Genomic DNA, 20,519 nt, shown 5'->3' with positions numbered 1-20,519 from the left:
GATCTGCAGGGCGTATGCCGACGACCTCGGCGTGTTCCTTGATCAGCCAGAGGACATTGACAGGCTGCATGGTGTTTTGCAGCGATTCGAGCGGGCAACGGGGGCTGTCGTCAATCCTCGGAAAACTGTTTTGCTCCCTCTTACACCTCGACTGCGTACTGTCCACGGCGACTGGTTTTGTGTCAAGCAACGGCAGACGGTTCTCGGTGTCATCCTGACTGACAATACGCAGCGTATGGAAGCTCTTAATTGGCGGTCCACGCTGTACAAGGTTCGGGCTGTTGCAAAATTGTATGCCTCTCGGAATTTGGCGCTCCGTCAACGGGTGGCTCTTATCAACACGCAGATTTTGGCAAAAGCGTGGTATCTGGCACAAGTCCTACCTGTGCCGAAACAGCTGGAAAGGGCCATTCAACAAGCGGTCTATTGGTTGCTGTGGAAGGGTGACATTTTTAAGGTCTCCCTGGCAACCTGTACCTTGAGTCTGGCGGAGGGGGGGCTGGGTTTAGTTGATTTTCGCCACAAGTGCGCGGCGCTCTTCGTGAAGCGGACAACGGTGGTGATTGACAAGGGGCCGTGCAGTCCGACGGCTGCCTTGTTCAATGCATATCGCCCACCATCTGTGATTGCTCCGGTCTCGGTCGGTCATATTCCGTACACCTTGAACTTCGTACGCCGGTATTATATTAATAACAGCTATCTAGTGCTTGGTGATGTCCGTGCGTGCAATGTCGGTGACATTCTTCGCGCTCTTCGGGGCTCGCCAAGCAGGAATAAATGGGAGTATCGGCTACCTCAGCATGACTGGAAGGTGGTGTGGAGAAACCTCGCCGCCGCCGTCATTCCGGCCCACGTTCACGCGACGTGGTATAAAGTGGTCAACCGCACATTTCCAACTAACGCTAAGCTGCACTCTATCGATCTGATTTCTTCAGGTGTCTGTGATTCGTGTCCTGAGGAGGACACCATCGAACACCGATTCGAGTGTCGAAAATTCCGTGTTGTTTGGGATATTGCGTGTGACATGGTGCGCTTAATCAACAGGGTGGACAGGCGGCAGGTGACGGCCTTGGACGCCATCGTGCCTCAGTGCGCAGCTTATCCGGCCGCCAAACGAAATGCCACACTTTGGATTTTGGGACATACGATTTTTTGTATTTTCACCCTGAAATTGACTGATGCTGTCGATTTTCTGTCTTACCTGTGGGCGGAACATCGTCAGACACTTGGTCGACCGGCTTATTCCCTGACTTATGCCAATTTTTTGCATGTCGCTTTAGCCCATGCGTTCACCAAATTGTCACTTACCCAATGAGACTGCATACCCGATCTTGACATTTCTACTTTTCCTATCTGGCAGTAATGATAATAATAATGTTGACGTGATATGACGAACCCTTGCATGTCATCGGACTTGGCTTCTTGGATAATGATTTATGGCACGGTAAAGCTGAGTTTATATGGACCGTACATTAGCGAAAACGTCATAATGACATACAGTTCTGTGAATGGAGTTTTTTCCGTCACAGTTCTTTTCTGTTTTCTTTTCTTTGTTTTTTTTTTCCCGTGTTGTTTTTGTTTTTATTTTCTCGCGACGCGTGAGGAGACAGTATCAGGGAGATAAATTTATCACAGTTGGTGTGTGCCTGAATGTTGGATTCCCTCCTGTTACTGTGCGTCGACGTTTAGTTTTTATTCTTTATGTCCCATCCATCGAACGTTAGCGGAGACGTTTTTTCTTGGGACTTAATTTTTGTCCGGTAGAATCTCCTTTTTTTTGGCGGATGCAGAGTGACTGTTGCTTTGGAGGGTTGTCGTTGCTCTGGAACACTGTCACGGCAGGCTGCAGCGGCGTCCAGTGGCCAATTTTTTCTTTTATTAGGGATTACGTTTAAGAAGGAAAAAAAAAAAAAAAAAAAAAAAAAAAAAAAAAAAAAAAAGGTGCTGTTGGCTCCCTCTCTTCTTTTAAATTTAAAAAAAAAAAAAAAAAAAGGTGCTGTTGGCTCCCTCTCTTTTTTTAAATTTTACGTCACTACACCTGCCATCCCTCTTTTCGTAAAAACGCTCAGGTGCGACAAAAAAAAAAAAAATAAAAAAAAAAAAAAAAAAAAAGGTGCTGTTGGCTCCCTCTCATTTTTTCCTTTTTACGTCGCTACACAAAAAAAAAAAAAAAAAAAAAAAAAAAAAAAAAAAAAAAGGTGCTGTTGGCTCTCTCTCTGCTTTTAAATTTTATTTCACTACACCTGCCAGCCCTCTTTTCATACAGACTCTCAGGTGCGACAAAGATGCTCCCACAAGCCTTTTAAACTACTGTATTAAACGTAAGATGCGAAATTACAGTAATGAACTCAGTTTGAGCAAGAATGCGCCAAGGAAGGGTGGTAGGAACTCCTTGAAAGTAACGAAACACTGCGAATCGACAGATGTGCACTTGAAATGCGTCAGAGCCTACTGTTTTGTAGGAGCGCTAACTTCCAAAAACTAAATAATTAAATAAAAAACTAAAAAAAAACGAAAATCAACTGTTCTGGTACGATCACGGACGATAAGCAACAACGCTAGTATTCGGATCGGTGACCGCCTGGGAAATCTGGAAAAGAGGGCTGGCAGGGGTAGCCAAAAAATGAAGACAGACAAAGTGTACTAGAAATAACAAGAGTATGACACGACAGGACTGTTCTGAAATACCCCAGGGCTTATAGTTTTGTAGCAGTGTACAATTGCAAATTTGTAAACAAAAATTTATGTTTCGCCGCTAGAAGAGATGGATGCTTTGTCGAACCGCCTGTGTCTTGTGTCCGTGTTTTCGCACCTTTTCACGGCACGGCACAGCGCTGCTCTAGTAGCTCCGAACGGCCGCACACGGCGCCTCGGACACGCCGGTCAGTCCGGCGCCAGTCTCGCAGATGTTTCTCGTGCTTGTGCTGTCATATGGACCACGACCCGAGCGGCAGCGAGCGGCAGTCGAGCAAAGTCGGGACAAGTCGGGAAGGAAGGGGACAGCCGAGAATGCACCGTGCGAATTACGCAAATATCTGGAAGCGCGACACGTGTCAGGCAGGTGAGAACGCTTCCCTCGGTCCAGCAGGACACTGCCACACCCCGCGCAGTCCACCCGCCGCCCGGAAGACCTGCGCCGGATAACAATCAGAAGGTGCGTCTCCCCCGAGTGTCGAGGTGGAAGGACGTGCTTTGCGTCAAATGTGCCACCGAAAATGGCGATTGCGTGTATTGGGAGGAGAGGCGAAGCCTTCTTCTGGCGTGCGGCTACAGTATAAGGACGCCAACGGCCATACCATGTTGAATACACCGGTTCTCGTCCGATCACCGAAGTTAAGCAACATCGGGCCCGGTTAGTACTTGGATGGGTGACCGCCTGGGAACACCGGGTGCTGTTGGCTCTCTCTCTGCTTTTAAATTTTATTTCACTACACCTGCCAGCCCTCTTTTCATACAGACTCTCAGGTGCGACAAAGATGCTCCCACAAGCCTTTTAAACTACTGTATTAAACGTAAGATGCGAAATTACAGTAATGAACTCAGTATGAGCAAGAATGCGCCAAGGAAGAGTGGTAGGAACTCCTTGAAAGTAACGAAACACTGCGAATCGACAGATGTGCACTTGAAATGCGTCAGAGCCTACTGTTTTGTAGGAGCGCTAACTTCCAAAAACTAAATAATTAAATAAAAAACTAAAAAAAACCGAAAATCAACTGTTCTGGTACGATCACGGACGATAAGCAACAACGCTAGTATTCGGATCGGTGACCGCCTGGGAAATCTGGAAAAGAGGGCTGGCAGGGGTAGCCAAAAAATGAAGACAGACAAAGTGTACTAGAAATAACAAGAGTATGACACGACAGGACTGTTCTGAAATACCCCAGGGCTTATAGTTTTGTAGCAGTGTACAATTGCAAATTTGTAAACAAAAATTTATGTTTCGCCGCTAGAAGAGATGGATGCTTTGTCGAACCGCCTGTGTCTTGTGTCCGTGTTTTCGCACCTTTTCACGGCACGGCACAGCGCTGCTCTAGTAGCTCCGAACGGCCGCACACGGCGCCTCGGACACGCCGGTCAGTCCGGCGCCAGTCTCGCAGATGTTTCTCGTGCTTGTGCTGTCATATGGACCACGACCCGAGCGGCAGTCGAGCAAAGTCGGGGACACGAAGTCGGGGGCAAGAAGTCGGGGGCAAGAAGTCGGGGGCAAGAAGTCGGGGGCAAGAAGTCGGGGGCAAGAAGTCGGGGGCAAGAAGTCGGGGGCAAGAAGTCGGGGGCAAGAAGTCGGGGGCAAGAAGTCGGGGGCAAGAAGTCGGGGGCAAGAAGTCGGGGGCAAGAAGTCGGGGGCAAGAAGTCGGGGGCAAGAAGTCGGGGGCAAGAAGTCGGGGGCAAGAAGTCGGGGGCAAGAAGTCGGGGGCAAGAAGTCGGGGGCAAGAAGTCGGGGGCAAGAAGTCGGGGGCAAGAAGTCGGGGGCAAGAAGTCGGGGGCAAGAAGTCGGGGGCAAGAAGTCGGGGGCAAGAAGTCGGGGGCAAGAAGTCGGGGGCAAGAAGTCGGGGGCAAGAAGTCGGGGGCAAGAAGTCGGGGGCAAGAAGTCGGGGGCAAGAAGTCGGGGGCAAGAAGTCGGGGGCAAGAAGTCGGGGGCAAGAAGTCGGGGCAAGAAGTCGGGGCAAGAAGTCGGGGCAAGAAGTCGGGGCAAGAAGTCGGGGCAAGAAGTCGGGGCAAGAAGTCGGGACAAGAAGTCGGGACAAGAAGTCGGGACAAGAAGTCGGGACAAGAAGTCGGGACAAGAAGTCGGGACAAGAAGTCGGGACAAGAAGTCGGGACAAGAAGTCGGGACAAGAAGTCGGGACAAGAAGTCGGGACAAGAAGTCGGGAAGGAAGGGGACAGCCGAGAATGCACCGTGCGAATTACTCAAATATCTGGAAGCGCGACGCGTGTCAGGCAGGTGAGAACGCTTCCCTCGGTCCAGCAGCACACTGCCACACCCCGCGCAGTCCACCCGCCGCCCGGAAGACCTGCGCCGGATAACAATAAGAAGGTGCGTCTCCCGCGAGTGTCGAGGTGGAAGGACGTGCTTTGCGTCAAATGTGCCACCGAAAATGGCGATTGCGTGTATTGGGAGGAGAGGCGAAGCCTTCTTCTGGCGTGCGACTACAGTATAAGGACGCCAACGGGCATACCATTTTGAATACACCGGTTCTCGTCCGATCACCGAAGTTAAGCAACATCAGGCCCGGTTAGTACTTGGATGGGTGACCGCCTGGGAACACCGGGTGCTGTTGGCTCTCTCTCTGCTTTTAAATTTTATTTCACTACACCTGCCAGCCCTCTTTTCATACAGACTCTCAGGTGCGACAAAGATGCTCCCACAAGCCTTTTAAACTACTGTATTAAACGTAAGATGCGAAATTACAGTAATGAACTCAGTTTGAGCAAGAATGCGCCAAGGAAGGGTGGTAGGAACTCCTTGAAAGTAACGAAACACTGCGAATCGACAGATGTGCACTTGAAATGCGTCAGAGCCTACTGTTTTGTAGGAGCGCTAACTTCCAAAAACTAAATAATTAAATAAAAAACTAAAAAAACCGAAAATCAACTGTTCTGGTACGATCACGGACGATAAGCAACAACGCTAGTATTCGGATCGGTGACCGCCTGGGAAATCTGGAAAAGAGGGCTGGCAGGGGTAGCCAAAAAATGAAGACAGACAAAGTGTACTAGAAATAACAAGAGTATGACACGACAGGACTGTTCTGAAATACCCCAGGGCTTATAGTTTTGTTGCAGTGTACAATTGCAAATTTGTAAACAAAAATTTATCTTTCGCCGCTAGAAGAGATGGATGCTTTGTCGAACCGCCTGTGTCTTGTGTCCGTGTTTTCGCACCTTTTCACGGCACGGCACAGCGCTGCTCTAGTAGCTCCGAACGGCCGCACACGGCGCCTCGGACACGCCGGTCAGTCCGGCGCCAGTCTCGCAGATGTTTCTCGTGCTTGTGCTGTCATATGGACCACGACCCGAGCGGCAGCGAGCGGCAGTTGAGCAAAGTCGGGACAAGTCGGGAAGGAAGGGGACAGCCGAGAATGCACCGTGCGAATTACGCAAATATCTGGAAGCGCGACGCGTGTCAGGCAGGTGAGAACGCTTCCCTCGGTCCAGCAGGACACTGCCACACCCCGCGCAGTCCACCCGCCGCCCGGAAGACCTGCGCCGGATAACAATAAGAAGGTGCGTCTCCCGCGAGTGTCGAGGTGGAAGGACGTGCTTTGCGTCAAATGTGCCACCGAAAATGGCGATTGCGTGTATTGGGAGGAGAGGCGAAGCCTTCTTCTGGCGTGCGGCTACAGTATAAGGACGCCAACGGCCATACCATGTTGAATACACCGGTTCTCATCCGATCACCGAAGCAAAATCGGGCCCGGTTAGTGCTTGGATGGGTGACCGCCTCGGAACACCGGCTCCTGTTGGCTCCCTCTCATTTTTTCCTTTTTACGTCGCCCTTTACTCATACTGAGTCTCAGGTGCAACAAAGATGCTCCCACAATCATTTTAGACTACTGTATTAAACGTAAGATGCGAAATTACAGTCACCGATCCAAATACTAACGTAGGTGCTTATCATCGGTGATCGTACGAGAACAGTTGATTTTTCTTTTTTTAGTTTTTTATTTAATTATTTTGTTTTTGGAATTTAGCGCTCCTACAAAACAGTAGGCTCTGACGCATTTCAAGTGCACATCTGTTGATTCGCAGTGTTTCGTTACTTTCAAGGAGCTCCTTCCACTTTTCCTTGGCGCATTCTTGTTCAAACTGCGTTCATTACTGTAATTTCGCATCTTACGTTTAATACAGTAGTTTAAAATGCTTGAGGGAGCATCTTTGTCACACCTGAGAGTTTGTATGAAAAGACTGCTGCCAGGTGTAGTGACATAAAATTTAAAAGAAGAGAGGGAGCCAACAGCACAATTTTTGAAAATTTTTCCTTTTTTTTGTTTTTGTGTGTTTTAATAAATTTTATCCTCCAAAACACGAAAGAAACGAATGGGAGTCCTTCTTTCAAACATTATCCCAAATAAAAGAAACAAAATTGGCCACTGGACGCCGCTGCAGCCTGCTGGGACAGCATTCCAGAGCAGCGACAACCCTCCAAAACAACAGTCACGCTGCATCCGCCAAAAAAGAAATTCCACCGGACAAAAATAAAGTCTCAAGAAAAATGTCTCCGCTAATGGTCGACGGATAGGACATAAAAAATTTAAAAAAATGTCGACGCACAGTAACAGGAGGGAATCCTACAGGCGGGCACACACCAACTGTGATAAATTCATCTCCCTGATACTGTCTCCTCAGGCGTTGCGAGAAAATAAAAACAACACGGGAAAAAAAGCAAAGGAAAGAAAACAGAAAAGTACTGTGACGGACAAAACTCCATTCACATAACTGTATGTCATTCTTACGTTTTCGATAATATACGGTCCATATAAACACAGCTTTACAGTGCCATAAATCATTATCCAAGGAGCCAAGTCCGATGACATGCAGGGGTTCGTCATATCACGTCAACATTGGTATTAGCAGTACTGCCAGATAGCAAATGTAGAAATGTCAAGATCAGGTATGCAGTCTCATAAGGTAAGTGACAATTTGGTGAACGCATGGGCCAAAGCGACATGCAAAAAATTGGCGTAAGTCAGGGAATAAGCCGATCGACCAAGGGTCTGACGATGTTCCGCCTACAGGTAAGACAGAAAATCGACAGCATCAGTCAATTTCAGGGTGAAAATACTAAAAATCGTGTGTCCCAAAATCCAAAGTGTGGCATTTCGTATGGTGGCCGTATAAGCCGCGCACTGAGGCACGCCTGTCCACCCTGTTGATTAAGCGCACCATGTCACAAGCAAAATCCCGAACAACACGGAATTTTCGACACTCGAATCGGTGTTCGATGGTGTCCTCCTCAGGACACGAATCACAGACACCCGAAGAAATCAGATCGATAGAGTGCAGCTTAGCGTTAGTTGGAAATGTGCGGTTGACCACTTTATACCACGTCGCGTGAACGTGGGCCGGAATAACGACGGCGGCGGCGAGGTTTCTCCACACCACCTTCCAGTCATGCTGAGGTAGCCGATACTCCCATTTATTCCTGCTTGGCGAGCCCCGAAGAGCGCGAAGAATGTCACCGACATTGCACGCACGGACATCACCAAGCACTAGATAGCTGTTATTAATATAATACCGGCGTACGAAGTTCAAGGTGTACGGAATATGACCGACCGAGACCGGAGCAATCACAGATGGTGGGCGATATGCATGGAACAAGGCAGCCGTCGGACTGCACGGCCCCTTGTCAATCACCAACTTTGGCCGCTTCACGAAGAGCGCCGCGCCCTTGTGGCGAAAATCAACTAAACCCAGCCCCCCCTCCGCCAGACTCAAGGTACAGGTTGCCAGGGAGACCTTAAAAATGTCACCCTTCCACAGCAACCAATAGACCGCCTGTTGAATAGCCCTTTCCAGCTGTTTCGGCACAGGTAGGACTTGTGCCAGATACCACACTTTTGCCAAAATCTGCGTGTTGATAAGAGCCACCCGTTGACGGAGGGCCAAATTCCGAGAGGCATACAATTTTGCAACAGCCCGAACCTTGTACAGCGTGGACCGCCAATTAAGAGCTTCCATGCGCTGCGTATTGTCAGTCAGGATGACACCGAGAACCGTCTGCCGTTGCTTGACACAAAACCAGTCGCCGTGGACAGTACGCAGTCGAGGTGTAAGAGGGAGCAAAACAGTTTTCCGAGGATTGACGACAGCCCCCGTTGCCCTCTCGAATCGCTGCAAAACACCATGCAGCCTGTCAATGTCCTCTGGCTGATCAAGGAACACGCCGAGGTCGTCGGCATACGCCCTGCAGATCAGCTGATCGTCACCAATGCGAATGCCTCGGCAACCCTGGGCGATACAGCGGAGGAGCGGATCCAACGCCAAAGCGAAGAGCGACATAGACAAGGGGCAACCCTGACGAACTGAACGGCTAATCGGAATCACACGACTGGCAATTCCGTTGATTACGACCCGCGACGTGGCATTCCGCAAAATATTGTGCACCATCTTCGTCATTTTGGTGCCAAATCCAAAACCGACCAACACCTGCCGCAGATAGGTGTGACTAATCCTATCGAAGGCGTTTTTGAAATCGACCAGCATTATCCCAGCCGTCCGGAGCCTGTGACTTTTAACATAGCCGATGCAATCCCGGTACGCCAGGACAGCATCGAAAATGTTACGGTCCCTGACAGCACACGTCTGATGTTCACTCACCACCTTCGGCATAACGTTCGTCAGTCTGTGCGTGATGCACCGTGCTATAATTTTATAGTCGGCGTTCAGTAAGGTTATGGGCCGAACACTGTCGTGAAGTGGTGTTGCGGTCGATTTCGGAATGAGTGCAATGCGCCCTTCGGAAAATTCCGCCGGAATATCAACGCCGTTATGGATCTCATTCATGATGTCAATTAAAACACGACTTAAAAGACGGAAAATTTTTAAATAAAATTCTGCGGGAATCCCGTCCAGTCGAGGGGACCTGCCCCTAGGACTCCGTTTCACAGCTGCATCTATGTCATCAAAGGTAAAAGGTTCATTTAAAACAGCCCTATCCCGTCTCGTTAACACACGTGGGACTCTCTGCAAAAAATCGCGCAGCGCCGCGTCGTCTACGTCCACTTGTCTAAAGAGCGTCGCAAAATGCGCGTGAACTTCCCTCTCAATGGCCGCACCATCTGAGGTGGACGTGCCATCCTGCTGGATCCATTTACGGATAGCCAACCGCTCGCGCCGCCGGCGCTCCCTGTGTAGGTGGTAAAGAGAGAGCGGTTTCCCTTTTACGTCACCCACCGGTTGGCTCCGCGCGATAGCCACAACACCCTTCCGACGAAGATCATCGAGGAGCTTGGCCTTAAATTGATTAAAAACAGGAAGCAAGTCAGGAGACGCCGTGAGCCGCTGAGCGAGATCCTTTAAGCAGTCCTGGTAAAAACGTGTCATCGACCGACACCAATGCGCTGCATCGAAACTAAAATCGATTAAAAAACGATTAAAAAACGCCTAATAGCCGGCTTGGCTACCCCCATCCACCAAACAAGAGTACTGCCGTCATCGCCTTTATCACGCAGGAGCTTGCGCGACAACGCAGTAAACTGAGACGTGAGACTGGCATCGTCCAAAAGACTACAGTTAAATTTCCAAACATTGTTGCGCCGAGTAGGGCGGGCACGCGGTCGGAGGAGCTGACACAAGTAGCCGCAATGGTCTGAAAAAATGACCGGCAACACGTCCGCCTTCCGGACGTGGGCGGCGAGCGGCGAAGACACATAGATCCTGTCGAGTCTACTGTGACCGGTGGCGTAAAAGTGCGTGAAATGCGTCTTGTCCGGATTAAGGACACGCCACGTGTCCCGGAGCCGAAAGCTGTCAACCAACGTACGCAATTCCTGGCACCAGTTAGGACGCGGCGCCTGATCTCGACCATCAATTACTGCATTAAAGTCACCACCAATCACTAAGTCAGTACGATTGTGATGGAGAAGTTGACAAAGATCCTGACCATAAAACTTATTGCGCGCTGGTTTGTCACCGGCATGAGCGTACACATTAACAAAAGCAACACCGTTAATGGTACATGCAATAGCGCGGCCATTTGGCAATATTTCAAGATTGCCAACATCAAATTCCGGACGAATTAAGATGGCAGTACCAGTCTGTTCGTCCGACATTATATTATCAACGACAGTAAAATCAGAAGTGTCAAGTAAAAACAACAGAGCCTGACGCGTAACTTCCTGTATGAATGCCACATGACAATGGGAATCACGTAAAAAAGCGAGTAAGGCCGACAACTTGTGTGGATTACTCAACTTGTTAACATTGATAGTTAAAATATTCCACGAACAACGCTCAGGCTCCATACACAATTAAAAGACACAAGCACAAAAAATTCCTCATTTAAAAACAGACAGCACACATGGATGGAATTTCAGCAACCAGAAAGGATAAAAGGTATGCTAAAAAGATGGGTTTTAATTCCCGTCAACCGGATTAGGGGACAACAAAGGAATCATTAAGTCGTCTCACCACCTTCCACGTCCTCCGCCCACGCAGTGGGGTGGACGGGAGTGGGGGTGGACGCGGTCCCAGAATCTGCGCCACCGGAAGCTACCGACAAAGGATCAACGGCGGGCATCTCCACGTCGGAAGAAGTCGGCACTCGCTCGGGGGCAGAAGGACAGACACGACGCTGGTGGGTGTCTTCGGCCTTCCGTTTCGTCGGCAATTGCGGCGTCGCCACAGCCAAAGCCGTGTCGGCCGTCACAACTGAATCGGAACCAACGGGCTGCTGACTTAAAACGGTTCGTAAATGTCGAACAGCGACATCACGCTTCTGATCGGCAACGTTAGGATCGTCAGGCAGACGCTGGCGAGAAGCGGCACGACGTTGTTGTTGTTGTTGTTGTGATCGCTGTGTGTGACGCCCGGAGCCGGAAGCCTGAGACTGCCGCCGCTCGGGGTCTAGGTCCCGACGCGCGACACGCTGTTGGGAGTCCTGCCGACCAACCCGCGACTGCCGGGAAGCGGCGGGGGAACGGTCAGCCGGAGACGGGCTGCGGTCCGGTCGTGTAAACCCCCTGCCTGAGGAAGGCGACCGACCGACACTGCGTGCACGTTGCCTGATAGAACTTCGCGACGGAAATACACCACGCCGCGGTTGCGGAGTCGCAATAAATTCCTGCAAGTCCACGGCAGCAGTGGGAACAGGAGCACTGGCGGCCACGTCAACGAAGTCAGTCACCGTACCAGAGAATTCCGGTACCGACACAGTCTGCGAAACAGCTGTCGACACTAAATCAGTCGCCGACGTGGGCGCGGGTTCGGACACAGTTGCAAATGAAACATCGGGCAAAGACAAAATTTCGGCAGCCTGCACAGTAGCCGTCGCCTGTGCAGAATCGTCAGACTCAGAAACAAGGTCACTGCTGGGAGGGGACACATCCATGGCAACCGCGACGGCAGCGAGGTTAGCATCGGCCACGTGGCGCGAAGGTGCGGGGGGGGCTGTACCTAAGACCGTGGCGGCGACAGAGGCAAAGCTGGCCCCGCGCAAACTGTCGTCAATCGGTAACTGAGCGGGCCGTTTGCGTTTCGGGCAGTCTTGCCGGTGATGACCGACACCATTGCAAAATGAACAAGTTTGAGGCTGTCCACTATAAGTCACAAACGCACGGTGGCCGTTGACCAAAATAAAGGACGGAATGTGTTGCCTGACAACCATTTTCACGCTCCGCACACCGTTCTCGACTTGAAAAATGTATGCAGACGACCATTTCTCCTTCACAACAGATAACTCAGTGCCATATGGCCGCAAGTGACGAGAAATAGTGTCGTTGCGAATTTCAAACGGAAGGTTAGAGATCCATATTTGTCGAACAACAAAACCAGCGTGAGACACAGTTACATTACTAACATTTCCGTTAAGGTGGCGAAATTTGCGAATACCGTCATTAACAGAAACAACAGCATCACACAGATCGGAAGATTTGAGTTTCAAAAACACAGAATTTAAGAACGTATCGAACTGAATACCGAGTACGTCAGTAGTAGACAACAACAAATCCTCAATTAACCAACGATGAATTTCAAAAGCGGAGGGTTTTTCTACGGAACGATCAAACTCGCACTGAACATTGTTCTGTCTCTCTTCACTGTCATCATAAACCAAATCCATTACTTACAGTCAGTACAAGTTTAGCCACGTGGCAAAGGAAGCAGACGACACGCGAGGCGCCGCCGGCCAAGTCGCACAAGGAAGTACTGCTCGCTCGGCACCGAGGTGTTGCCAGGCGGGCAGACAGCCAAGTACTAACCGGGCCCGATGTTGCTTAACTTCGGTGATCGGACGAGAACCGGTGTATTCAACATGGTATGGCCGTTGGCGTCCTTATACTGTAGCCTCACGGCACAAGAAGGCTTCGCCTCTCCTCCCAATACCCGCAATCGCCGTTTTCGGTGGCACATTTGACGCAAAGTACGTCCTTCCACCCCGAAGGCGACGCGCAGGGCGGCGCGCCACCACGTGGGTCAGACGCACAACACAGCTGCTCGTTGCACCGCCTGGCATTCGTTTGGTGCGTGCGGCCTCCGACACTCGCGGGAGACGCACCATGTTATTGTTGTCCGTGGCAGGGATTGCGCGCGGCCGGGCGGCGGGTGGACTGCGCGGGGTGTGGCAGTGTCCTGCTGGACCGAGGGAGGCGTTCTCACCTGCCTGACACGCGCCGCGATTCCAGACTTTTGCGTAATTTGCGCGGTGCATTCTCAGCTGTCCCTTTCCGTTCCGTTCCGACTTGTCCCGACTTAGCTGAGCTGCCGCTCGCTGACGCTCTGGTCGTGGTCCATATGACAGCACAAGCACGAAAAACATCTGCGAGACTGGCGCCGGGCTGACTGGCGTGTCCGAGGCGCCGTGTGCGGCCGTTCGGAGCTACTAGAGCAACGCTGTGCCGTGCCGTGGAAAGGTGCGAAAACACGGACACAAGACACAGGTGGTTCGACAAAGCATCCATCTCTTCTAGCGGCGAAAGATAAATTTTTGTTTACAAATTTGCAGTTGTACACTGCTACAAAACTATATGCCCTGGCGTATTTCAGAACAGTCCTGTCGTGTCATACTCTTGTTATTTCTAGAGACACTTTATCTGTCTTCATTTTTTGGCTACCCCTGCCAGTTGCTTATCGTCGGTGACCGTACGAGAACAGCTGATTTTTCTTTTTTTTAGTTTTTTTTAATTATTTTTTGGAATTTAGCGCTCCTACAAAACAGTAGGCTCTGACGCGTTTCAAGGGCACATCTGTCGATTCACAGTGTTTCGTTACTTTCAAGGAGTTCCTACCACTCTTCCTTCGCGCATTCTTACTCAAACTGAGTTCATTACTGTAATTTCGCATCTTACGTTTAATACAGTAGTTTAAAATGCTTGTGGGAGCATCTTTGTCGCACCTGAGAGTTAGTATGAAAAGAGGGCTGGCAGGTGTAGCGACGTAAAAAGGAAAAAATGAGAGGGAGCCAACAGCACCTTATTTTTTGTTTCATAAATTAAATAGTCCTCCAACACGTGAAAACGAAATGTGAGAAACGCCTCCCATTTATAACACAAAAGCAGAAAGAGGAAACGGAAAGAAAGGGGGCTTCACACCGTAACAACCGACGATGACGACGGTCCAATGGGAACACAAAAACATTTGAACGCAACCAGGACGACGCATCCACCAGAAAAGAAAAGTCAGTGTCGGTCGGGCAACGAGCGTGGCTGGCGGGCGGCGGCAATGAGGGCAGGGGTCAATTAGTCTGAGGCCTGGCCACAGTGTCGCCCCCACACCCGTCAGCACGTATATCGACCGTAAAACAAAACGATATTTCATGTATGGAAAAAGAGATAACGCAACAGCCTAGGTATATGTAAAAACAACATGAAACAAAACGCTATTTTAAAGCGCCGGTAATCCCGGTGTGGAATCGCACACCGACGAAAAGTTCCAAAAGTGCCGAGCGCAGAGACGTGACGAGAAGTGGGAGCGCTCGACAGTAAAAGAAATGAAAAAAAAATTACGCAAACAGTCACCACCAGAAATTAGAACTGAAACATCAGTAACGAATCTCGTCACGCCACATACGGGGAAAAAAAACTAATAATACCGACACTCATGCCAAACAAGAAGTTTGGCAATAGCGTCCAGAAAAGACTGAAAAGACTTCTGATGTCGTTCGATAGTCAAGTTTCGGCAATTTTCTTTCCAGAAAACATAGAGAAAGTCGCATTTATTCATATTGTGTCGCTCAAGGGCAATTTGAAAATACGAGACAATAACATCCATGTTACGCGGGTACCGACATACGCGCAAAAGCATGCACCAGTGCGACCTGCAAAAAATTTGCAAAATTTTGCCGATAATGTGGCGATGTCTGAATCTGAGTATGTTGGGTCCATAAAAAGGTAAGGAAGTCCAAATCGGTACACAACTTTAAGGAGGAAATAGCAAAAACTGTATGGCCAAAGATCCACACCGTGGCATTTCGCTTGGTGGTGGGGTAGACGACACACTGCGGAATTAATACATCATCCACAGTAACGGTTCGAGTGTCCACCCGCTGAATCAGACGAATCATATCGCTGGCGACGTCCCAAACACGGCGGAAGCGGTCACACGCAAAGCGGTGTTCAAGAGTATCGTCGACAGTACACACGTCACACACTCCAGATGGGATAAGGTTGATGGAATGAAGTTTGGAGTTGGTGGGGATGGTGCGATGCACCACCTTGTACCACACAGCGTGTACGGAAGCCGGGAGGACTTTGTTGGCGAGGTTTTGCCACACTGCCACCCAGTTGCAGCGTGGCAATCGATACTCCCACTTGCAGCGAATAGGAGGTCCGCGGATAGCATCGCAGACAGCGCTAACCGTGTGGGCGGAGATGTCACGAGTGTCAGGTAACTATTATCGAAATAGTAGCGGCGCACGTAAGAAAGATAAAACGGGATGTGCGACACAGAAACAGGTGCCACTTCAGAATGAGGACGATAACGATTAAAAACAACCGCGGTGGGACTGCAAGGTGCCTTCTGCATAACAGCGGTAATTCTCTTCCAAAGGAGAGCCGCACATTTGGCTGAAAAATCGACAAGTCCCAAACCGCCGTCGGACAGGCCCAAGGTACAGACAGCATGTGACACCTTAAAAATCTCCCCCCTCCATAAAAACCAGTAAATCGCCTGTGTGATGGCGCGCCCCAATTGCTTGGGTACCGGGAGAACCTGCGCAAGGTACAACGCCCTTGCCAAGAAGTTATTTATTAAATGCACCTTTTCCCGAAGGGCCAAATTTCGGACCGCATGGATCTTGACAACAGCACGAATCCGATGCACCGTAGGCCGCCAATTTAATGCTTCCATCTGCTGTGGATTCGAAGATAAAAGGATTCCAAGAACTTTATGCTGCTGCTGTACACAGAACCAGTCCCCACGAAGGGTACGTGCGCGGGCGGTGAGCGGTAAAAGAACAGTTTTCTGTGTATTGACAATCGCCCCCGTAGCTTGTTCAAAGTTGTGCAGGACGACTTGCAACCTGTCAACATCGTCTAAATGCTCAATAAATACGCCAAGGTCATCAGCGTATGCTTTACAAACCAATCTGGTAGTCCCCATCTGAATGCCGCGACATTCCTGACCGATATAGCGGAGGAGGGGATCCAGCGCAATGGCAAAAAGCGCCATGGAAAGCGGACACCCTTGCCGCACGGAGCGACCTACACGAAAAGCAGGAGTAAGACGACCATTAACACAGATGCGTGACGTAGCATTTTGCAACAGATGCGTCACTAATTTGGTAAATTTATAACCAAACCCCATGCGTACCAAAACCTGACGCAAATAAAAATGACTAATACGGTCAAAGGCATTCTTAAAATCAACCAATAAAATCGCCGCAGTCCGAAGCCGAGCACTTTTCACATAACCAATGCAGTCCCTGTAAGCAAGGATAGCGTCAAAGATATTCCGATCGCGCACCGCACACGTTTGCTGAGGACTAAGTACCGCAGGCAAAATGTTTTTAAGTCGCTGAGCGACGCAGCGCGTGACGATCTTGTAATCAACATTTAATAAAGTAATCGGACGGACAGCGTCGATATTTGGCACAGCATTGGATTTGGGAACGAGCGTCACAACCCCCTCCACAAAGGCAGCTGGTACAGTCACACCATTTCGAATATCATTTACTAAATCCACTAGAAAGATGAAAAAATTTCAAATAAAATTCCGCAGGAATCCCATCTGGACCTGGAGACTTCCCGTTGGGACTCCGCCGAACGGCATCGAGAACTTCATCAGACGTAAAGGCGTCAGTTAAATGATTCCTGTCCGGGCGAGTTAAAACATGGGGTACAGTCTGCAAAAAATCTCGCAACGCGTCGGAATCCACGTCAACAGCACGGAAAAGCGAATCGAAATGTTCAAAAATATCCGTTTCAATTTCCGACTGTACAGAAGTTCCATCGCCTTTTCGCAGCTGCCAAACATAAATCTTCAAACGTTCACGCCGTTTGCGTTCCCTGTGTAAATGGTAAAGGGACAGAGGTTCCCCTGTAACAAGTCCCGCAGGCTGACTTCGGACGGTCACCCCATCACTAACGGCACGCATGTCAAGTAAAAGCTTCGCTTGAAATTGCTTCAGAGTAGGCAACAACTCGGGCTGTGACGTCACCCGCAACGCTAAGTCCCGTAAACAAGCCTGGCGGAAGCGAGTCGTTGCCCGACGCCAGCGTGCCGCCTCACGGCTGTAATCAATTAAAAATTTCCTAATCGCCGGCTTAACTATCGCAACCCACCACTCAATGGTGCTACTATGACCGCCTCGAGTCCGCAACAACCGTTGCCATATACGGTTAAAACAAGTCACAAAATGGTCGTCATTGAGTAAACTACAATTGAACTTCCACAGATTGGTACGGCGAGGAACACACAAACGAGGCAATAAAAGACGACAGGAGTAACTGGAGTGGTCAGAAAATACGACAGGAGTCACGTCAGCACTACAAATACGGGCAGACAGCTGCCTAGACACACAAATCCGATCGAGGCGGCAACGCCCGGTACCGTAAAAATAGGTGAAGTATGTGAAATCCGGGTGTAAAACACGCCACGTGTCGAGCAGCTGAAAACTAGTGACTAAAGTACCCAGTTCGTGACATTTGTTTGGACGCGGCTCTTGATCGCTGTCGTCTAAAACACAATTAAAATCACCCCCAACGATTAAAGTATCGACATTCCTGGATAAAAGCTGACACAAATCTCTACCATAAAATTCAGCCCTGGCCGGTTTAACATTTCCTGACGGAGCGTACACATTTACAAACACAATTCCAAAAATGGTACAAGCAACAGCGCGACCGTTCGGTAAAATGTCAACGTTAGATATTTGTAAGCCAGAACGCACTAAAATTGCAGTGCCCGTATCGTTATCAGGGGCAATATTATCAATCACAGAAAAATGAGTAAAATCATGCAAAAACAAAAGCGCTTCACAAGTCACCTCCTGTAAAAAAGCGACGTGACAGTTATTATCATACAAGAAATTTTTTAAAATCATAGCCTTCTGCGGAGTTCGCAACTTATTAAGATTAACTGTTAAGATGTTCCACTGGCTACAGTCGTTAACCATATACACGTAATAACACAGTTAAAAAACAAGAAAAAAAAGAAAAACATGAAATTTGCTTAAAACAAGATAAAACATACAAACTTGCTAGGAGGGGGAGGACATACAATGAATCACACTAATGGTTACCACCGGCCTCCACGTCCGCCGACCAATCCTGTGATTGACTAGGAAGGGGGGGGGCGGGAGCGGCGGAGTCCCAGAAACTGTGACGGCACCTTCTGTGGCGGAATGCTCCACAGCGGGCATTTCGACATCCGAAGATAAAGGCGGCACCAAATCGTGGGTGGAAGGGGGGGCACGACGAAGGTGCGAATCTTCGGCCTTTCTTTTGGTTGGAAAGGGGGAAGGTGTCACAGACAAAGGCGGATCCACCGCCATGCCGGAATCGGCATCAGAAGTCGGTTGGCTCAGGAAGGTTTTCAAATGTTGCACCGCGATGTCACGTTTCTGCGTTGCAGCAACAACATCACCCTCCGGCTGAGTGCGGGAAGAGGTCTGCTTTTTCGCCTGGCGCCTGCTGCCTCCCCCCCTGAGACGGGCGGTGGCCGAGGTCTACGCCGTCGCGCGTGGCCGGTTGTCGGGAGGTCGGTTGCCCGACCGACCGAACCTGAGGGGGGGCAGGAGAACGCGCCACCGGAGACGGACTCCGATTTTTGTCCGAAAAACCACGCGTATTAAACGAAGCAGAGCTACTGACACTACGTAATCGTGGTGTGCCAGAAGCTCGAGCGACATTCCGGTCCCTACGCGGTTTCGGTGCAGTAAAAGCTTCACGTTCTACAACAGCTCTGGCAGGAGAAACACTGTCGGGGACGGTAGTAGGAGCAACCACCGATATATCGGGTTCCGTAACCGGCACATTATGGGGAACAATTTCTGCAGACATCGGCACGGATTGCGGTGAGACTTCCTCCACTACCGGTTTTTCAAAAACAGATACAATTGTCGCAGCCGCGAGAAAGAAGGCTCAACTGGAGCTACAGAAACAGAAACGGAGTCACTATCAGGAACAGACGTATCCATGTCATCAGCGGCGGCCGATACAGGGGTGGGGGTGGGGGTGGGGGTGGGGGTGGGGGGGGGGGGGCGGCGTGAGTTGCACACGTGCGGGAGGAGCGGAACCTAAACTCGTTGCAGCAACAGAAGCAAAGCTAGGCCCACTTAAAACGTCCTCACGTGGCAACTGAACAGGCTGCCTGCGTTTAGGACAGTTTTGTCGGTAATGACCAACAGCACCGCAAAAGGAACACGTCTGAGGTTGACCACTATAGGTTATAAAAGCACGATGACCGTTAACTAACAAGAAGGACGGAATATGTTGTCGTACTATCATCTTTACACTCCTCACGCCGTTTTCGACCTGAAAAACATAGGCGGAAGACCACTTCTCTTTAAAAACAGATAGCACGGTCCCGTACGGCCGCAAATGACGAGATATTGTGTCATTCCGGATTTCAAAAGGCAAGTTGAACACACGAACATTTCGAAGGCCAAACCCACCATGAGAAATAGTCACGTTACTAATGCGACCGTCTAGATGTCGAAATTTACGGATACCATCATTAACATTTACCACGGTATCACACAATTCGGGAGTTTTCAACTTCAAAAACACGGAATTGATAAAAGTATCAAATTGAACTCCGAGAACGTCATCGGTCGACAAACACAATTCCTCAAGTATCCAACGGTGAATTTCGAAAGCTGACGGTTTTCCGACGGAACTATCGAATTCGCATTGCACATTATTTTGTCGTTCTTCACTATTATCATACAACATAGCCATAACTTACGGACTTGATGAAATGTAGCCGCGAGGCAGGAGACAGACGACACGCGAGGCGCCGCCAGCCAAGTCGCACAAGGAAGTACTGCTCGCTCGGCACCGAGGTGTTGCCAGGCGGGCAGACAGCCAAGTACTAACCCGGCCCGATGTTGCTTAACTTCGGTGATCGGACGAGAACCGGTGTATTCAACATGGTATGGCCGTTGGCGTCCTTATACTGTAGCCGCACGGCAGAAGAATGCTTCGCCTCTCCTCCCAACACACGCACTCGCCATTTTCGGTGGCACATTTGACGCAAAGCACGTCCTTCCACCTCGAAGGTGACGCTCAGTGTGGCGCGGCGCCACGTGGGTCAGACGCACAACACAGCTGCTCGTGGCACCGCCTGGCATCCGTTTGATGCGTGCGGCCTCCGACACTCGCGGAAGACGCACCTTGTTATTGTTGTCCGCCGCAGGGATTGC

The 20,519-nt window shown here is 49.9% G+C and overlaps 1 protein-coding gene, 2 non-coding genes and 3 pseudogenes across 3 annotated transcripts; 4 read left to right on the top strand and 2 right to left on the bottom strand.

The window, feature by feature from the left end:
• Window positions 1-728: 728 nt before the first annotated feature.
• LOC126273229 (keratin, type I cytoskeletal 9-like) lies at window positions 729-11,053 on the top strand. Its single transcript, XM_049976773.1, has 3 exons — window positions 729-867; window positions 4,170-4,865; window positions 11,013-11,053. Exons 1-3 carry the CDS (start codon window positions 729-731, stop codon window positions 11,051-11,053), a joined length of 876 nt encoding a protein of 291 aa, XP_049832730.1.
• LOC126274541 (5S ribosomal RNA) lies at window positions 3,283-3,401 on the top strand. The gene has a single exon (XR_007550171.1). It is a non-coding gene; the product is annotated as a 5S ribosomal RNA (ribosomal RNA).
• LOC126274303 (5S ribosomal RNA) lies at window positions 5,165-5,283 on the top strand. Its single transcript, XR_007550131.1, has one exon. It is a non-coding gene; the product is annotated as a 5S ribosomal RNA (ribosomal RNA).
• Window positions 6,355-6,468, top strand: LOC126274452 (5S ribosomal RNA; annotated as a pseudogene).
• Window positions 11,054-12,870: 1,817 nt separating the features above from the next.
• LOC126274526 (5S ribosomal RNA) lies at window positions 12,871-12,988 on the bottom strand (annotated as a pseudogene).
• A 7,157-nt stretch (window positions 12,989-20,145) lies between these two features.
• LOC126274493 (5S ribosomal RNA) lies at window positions 20,146-20,263 on the bottom strand (annotated as a pseudogene).
• Between the last annotated feature and the right edge of the window lie 256 nt (window positions 20,264-20,519).

This window comes from Schistocerca gregaria, chromosome 5 (genome assembly GCF_023897955.1).
Source record: "Schistocerca gregaria isolate iqSchGreg1 chromosome 5, iqSchGreg1.2, whole genome shotgun sequence".
In the NCBI taxonomy this organism is placed as follows: domain Eukaryota; kingdom Metazoa; phylum Arthropoda; class Insecta; order Orthoptera; family Acrididae; genus Schistocerca; species Schistocerca gregaria.
This window is presented reverse-complemented; position numbering and strand designations above follow the sequence as displayed.

What these genes read in the sequence shown, in the direction of transcription:
- LOC126273229 (XM_049976773.1), top strand. Translation starts at nt 729, where the DNA reads ATGTCGGTGACATTCTTCGCGCTCTTCGGGGCTCGCCAAGCAGGAATA. An exon ending in GCCCACGTTCACGCGACGTG is followed by an intron (nt 868 to 4,169) that starts GTATAAAGTGGT and finishes GGGGACACGAAG; the next exon opens with TCGGGGGCAAGAAGTCGGGG. An exon ending in ACAAGAAGTCGGGACAAGAA is followed by an intron (nt 4,866 to 11,012) that starts GTCGGGAAGGAA and finishes ATTTAAAAACAG; the next exon opens with ACAGCACACATGGATGGAAT.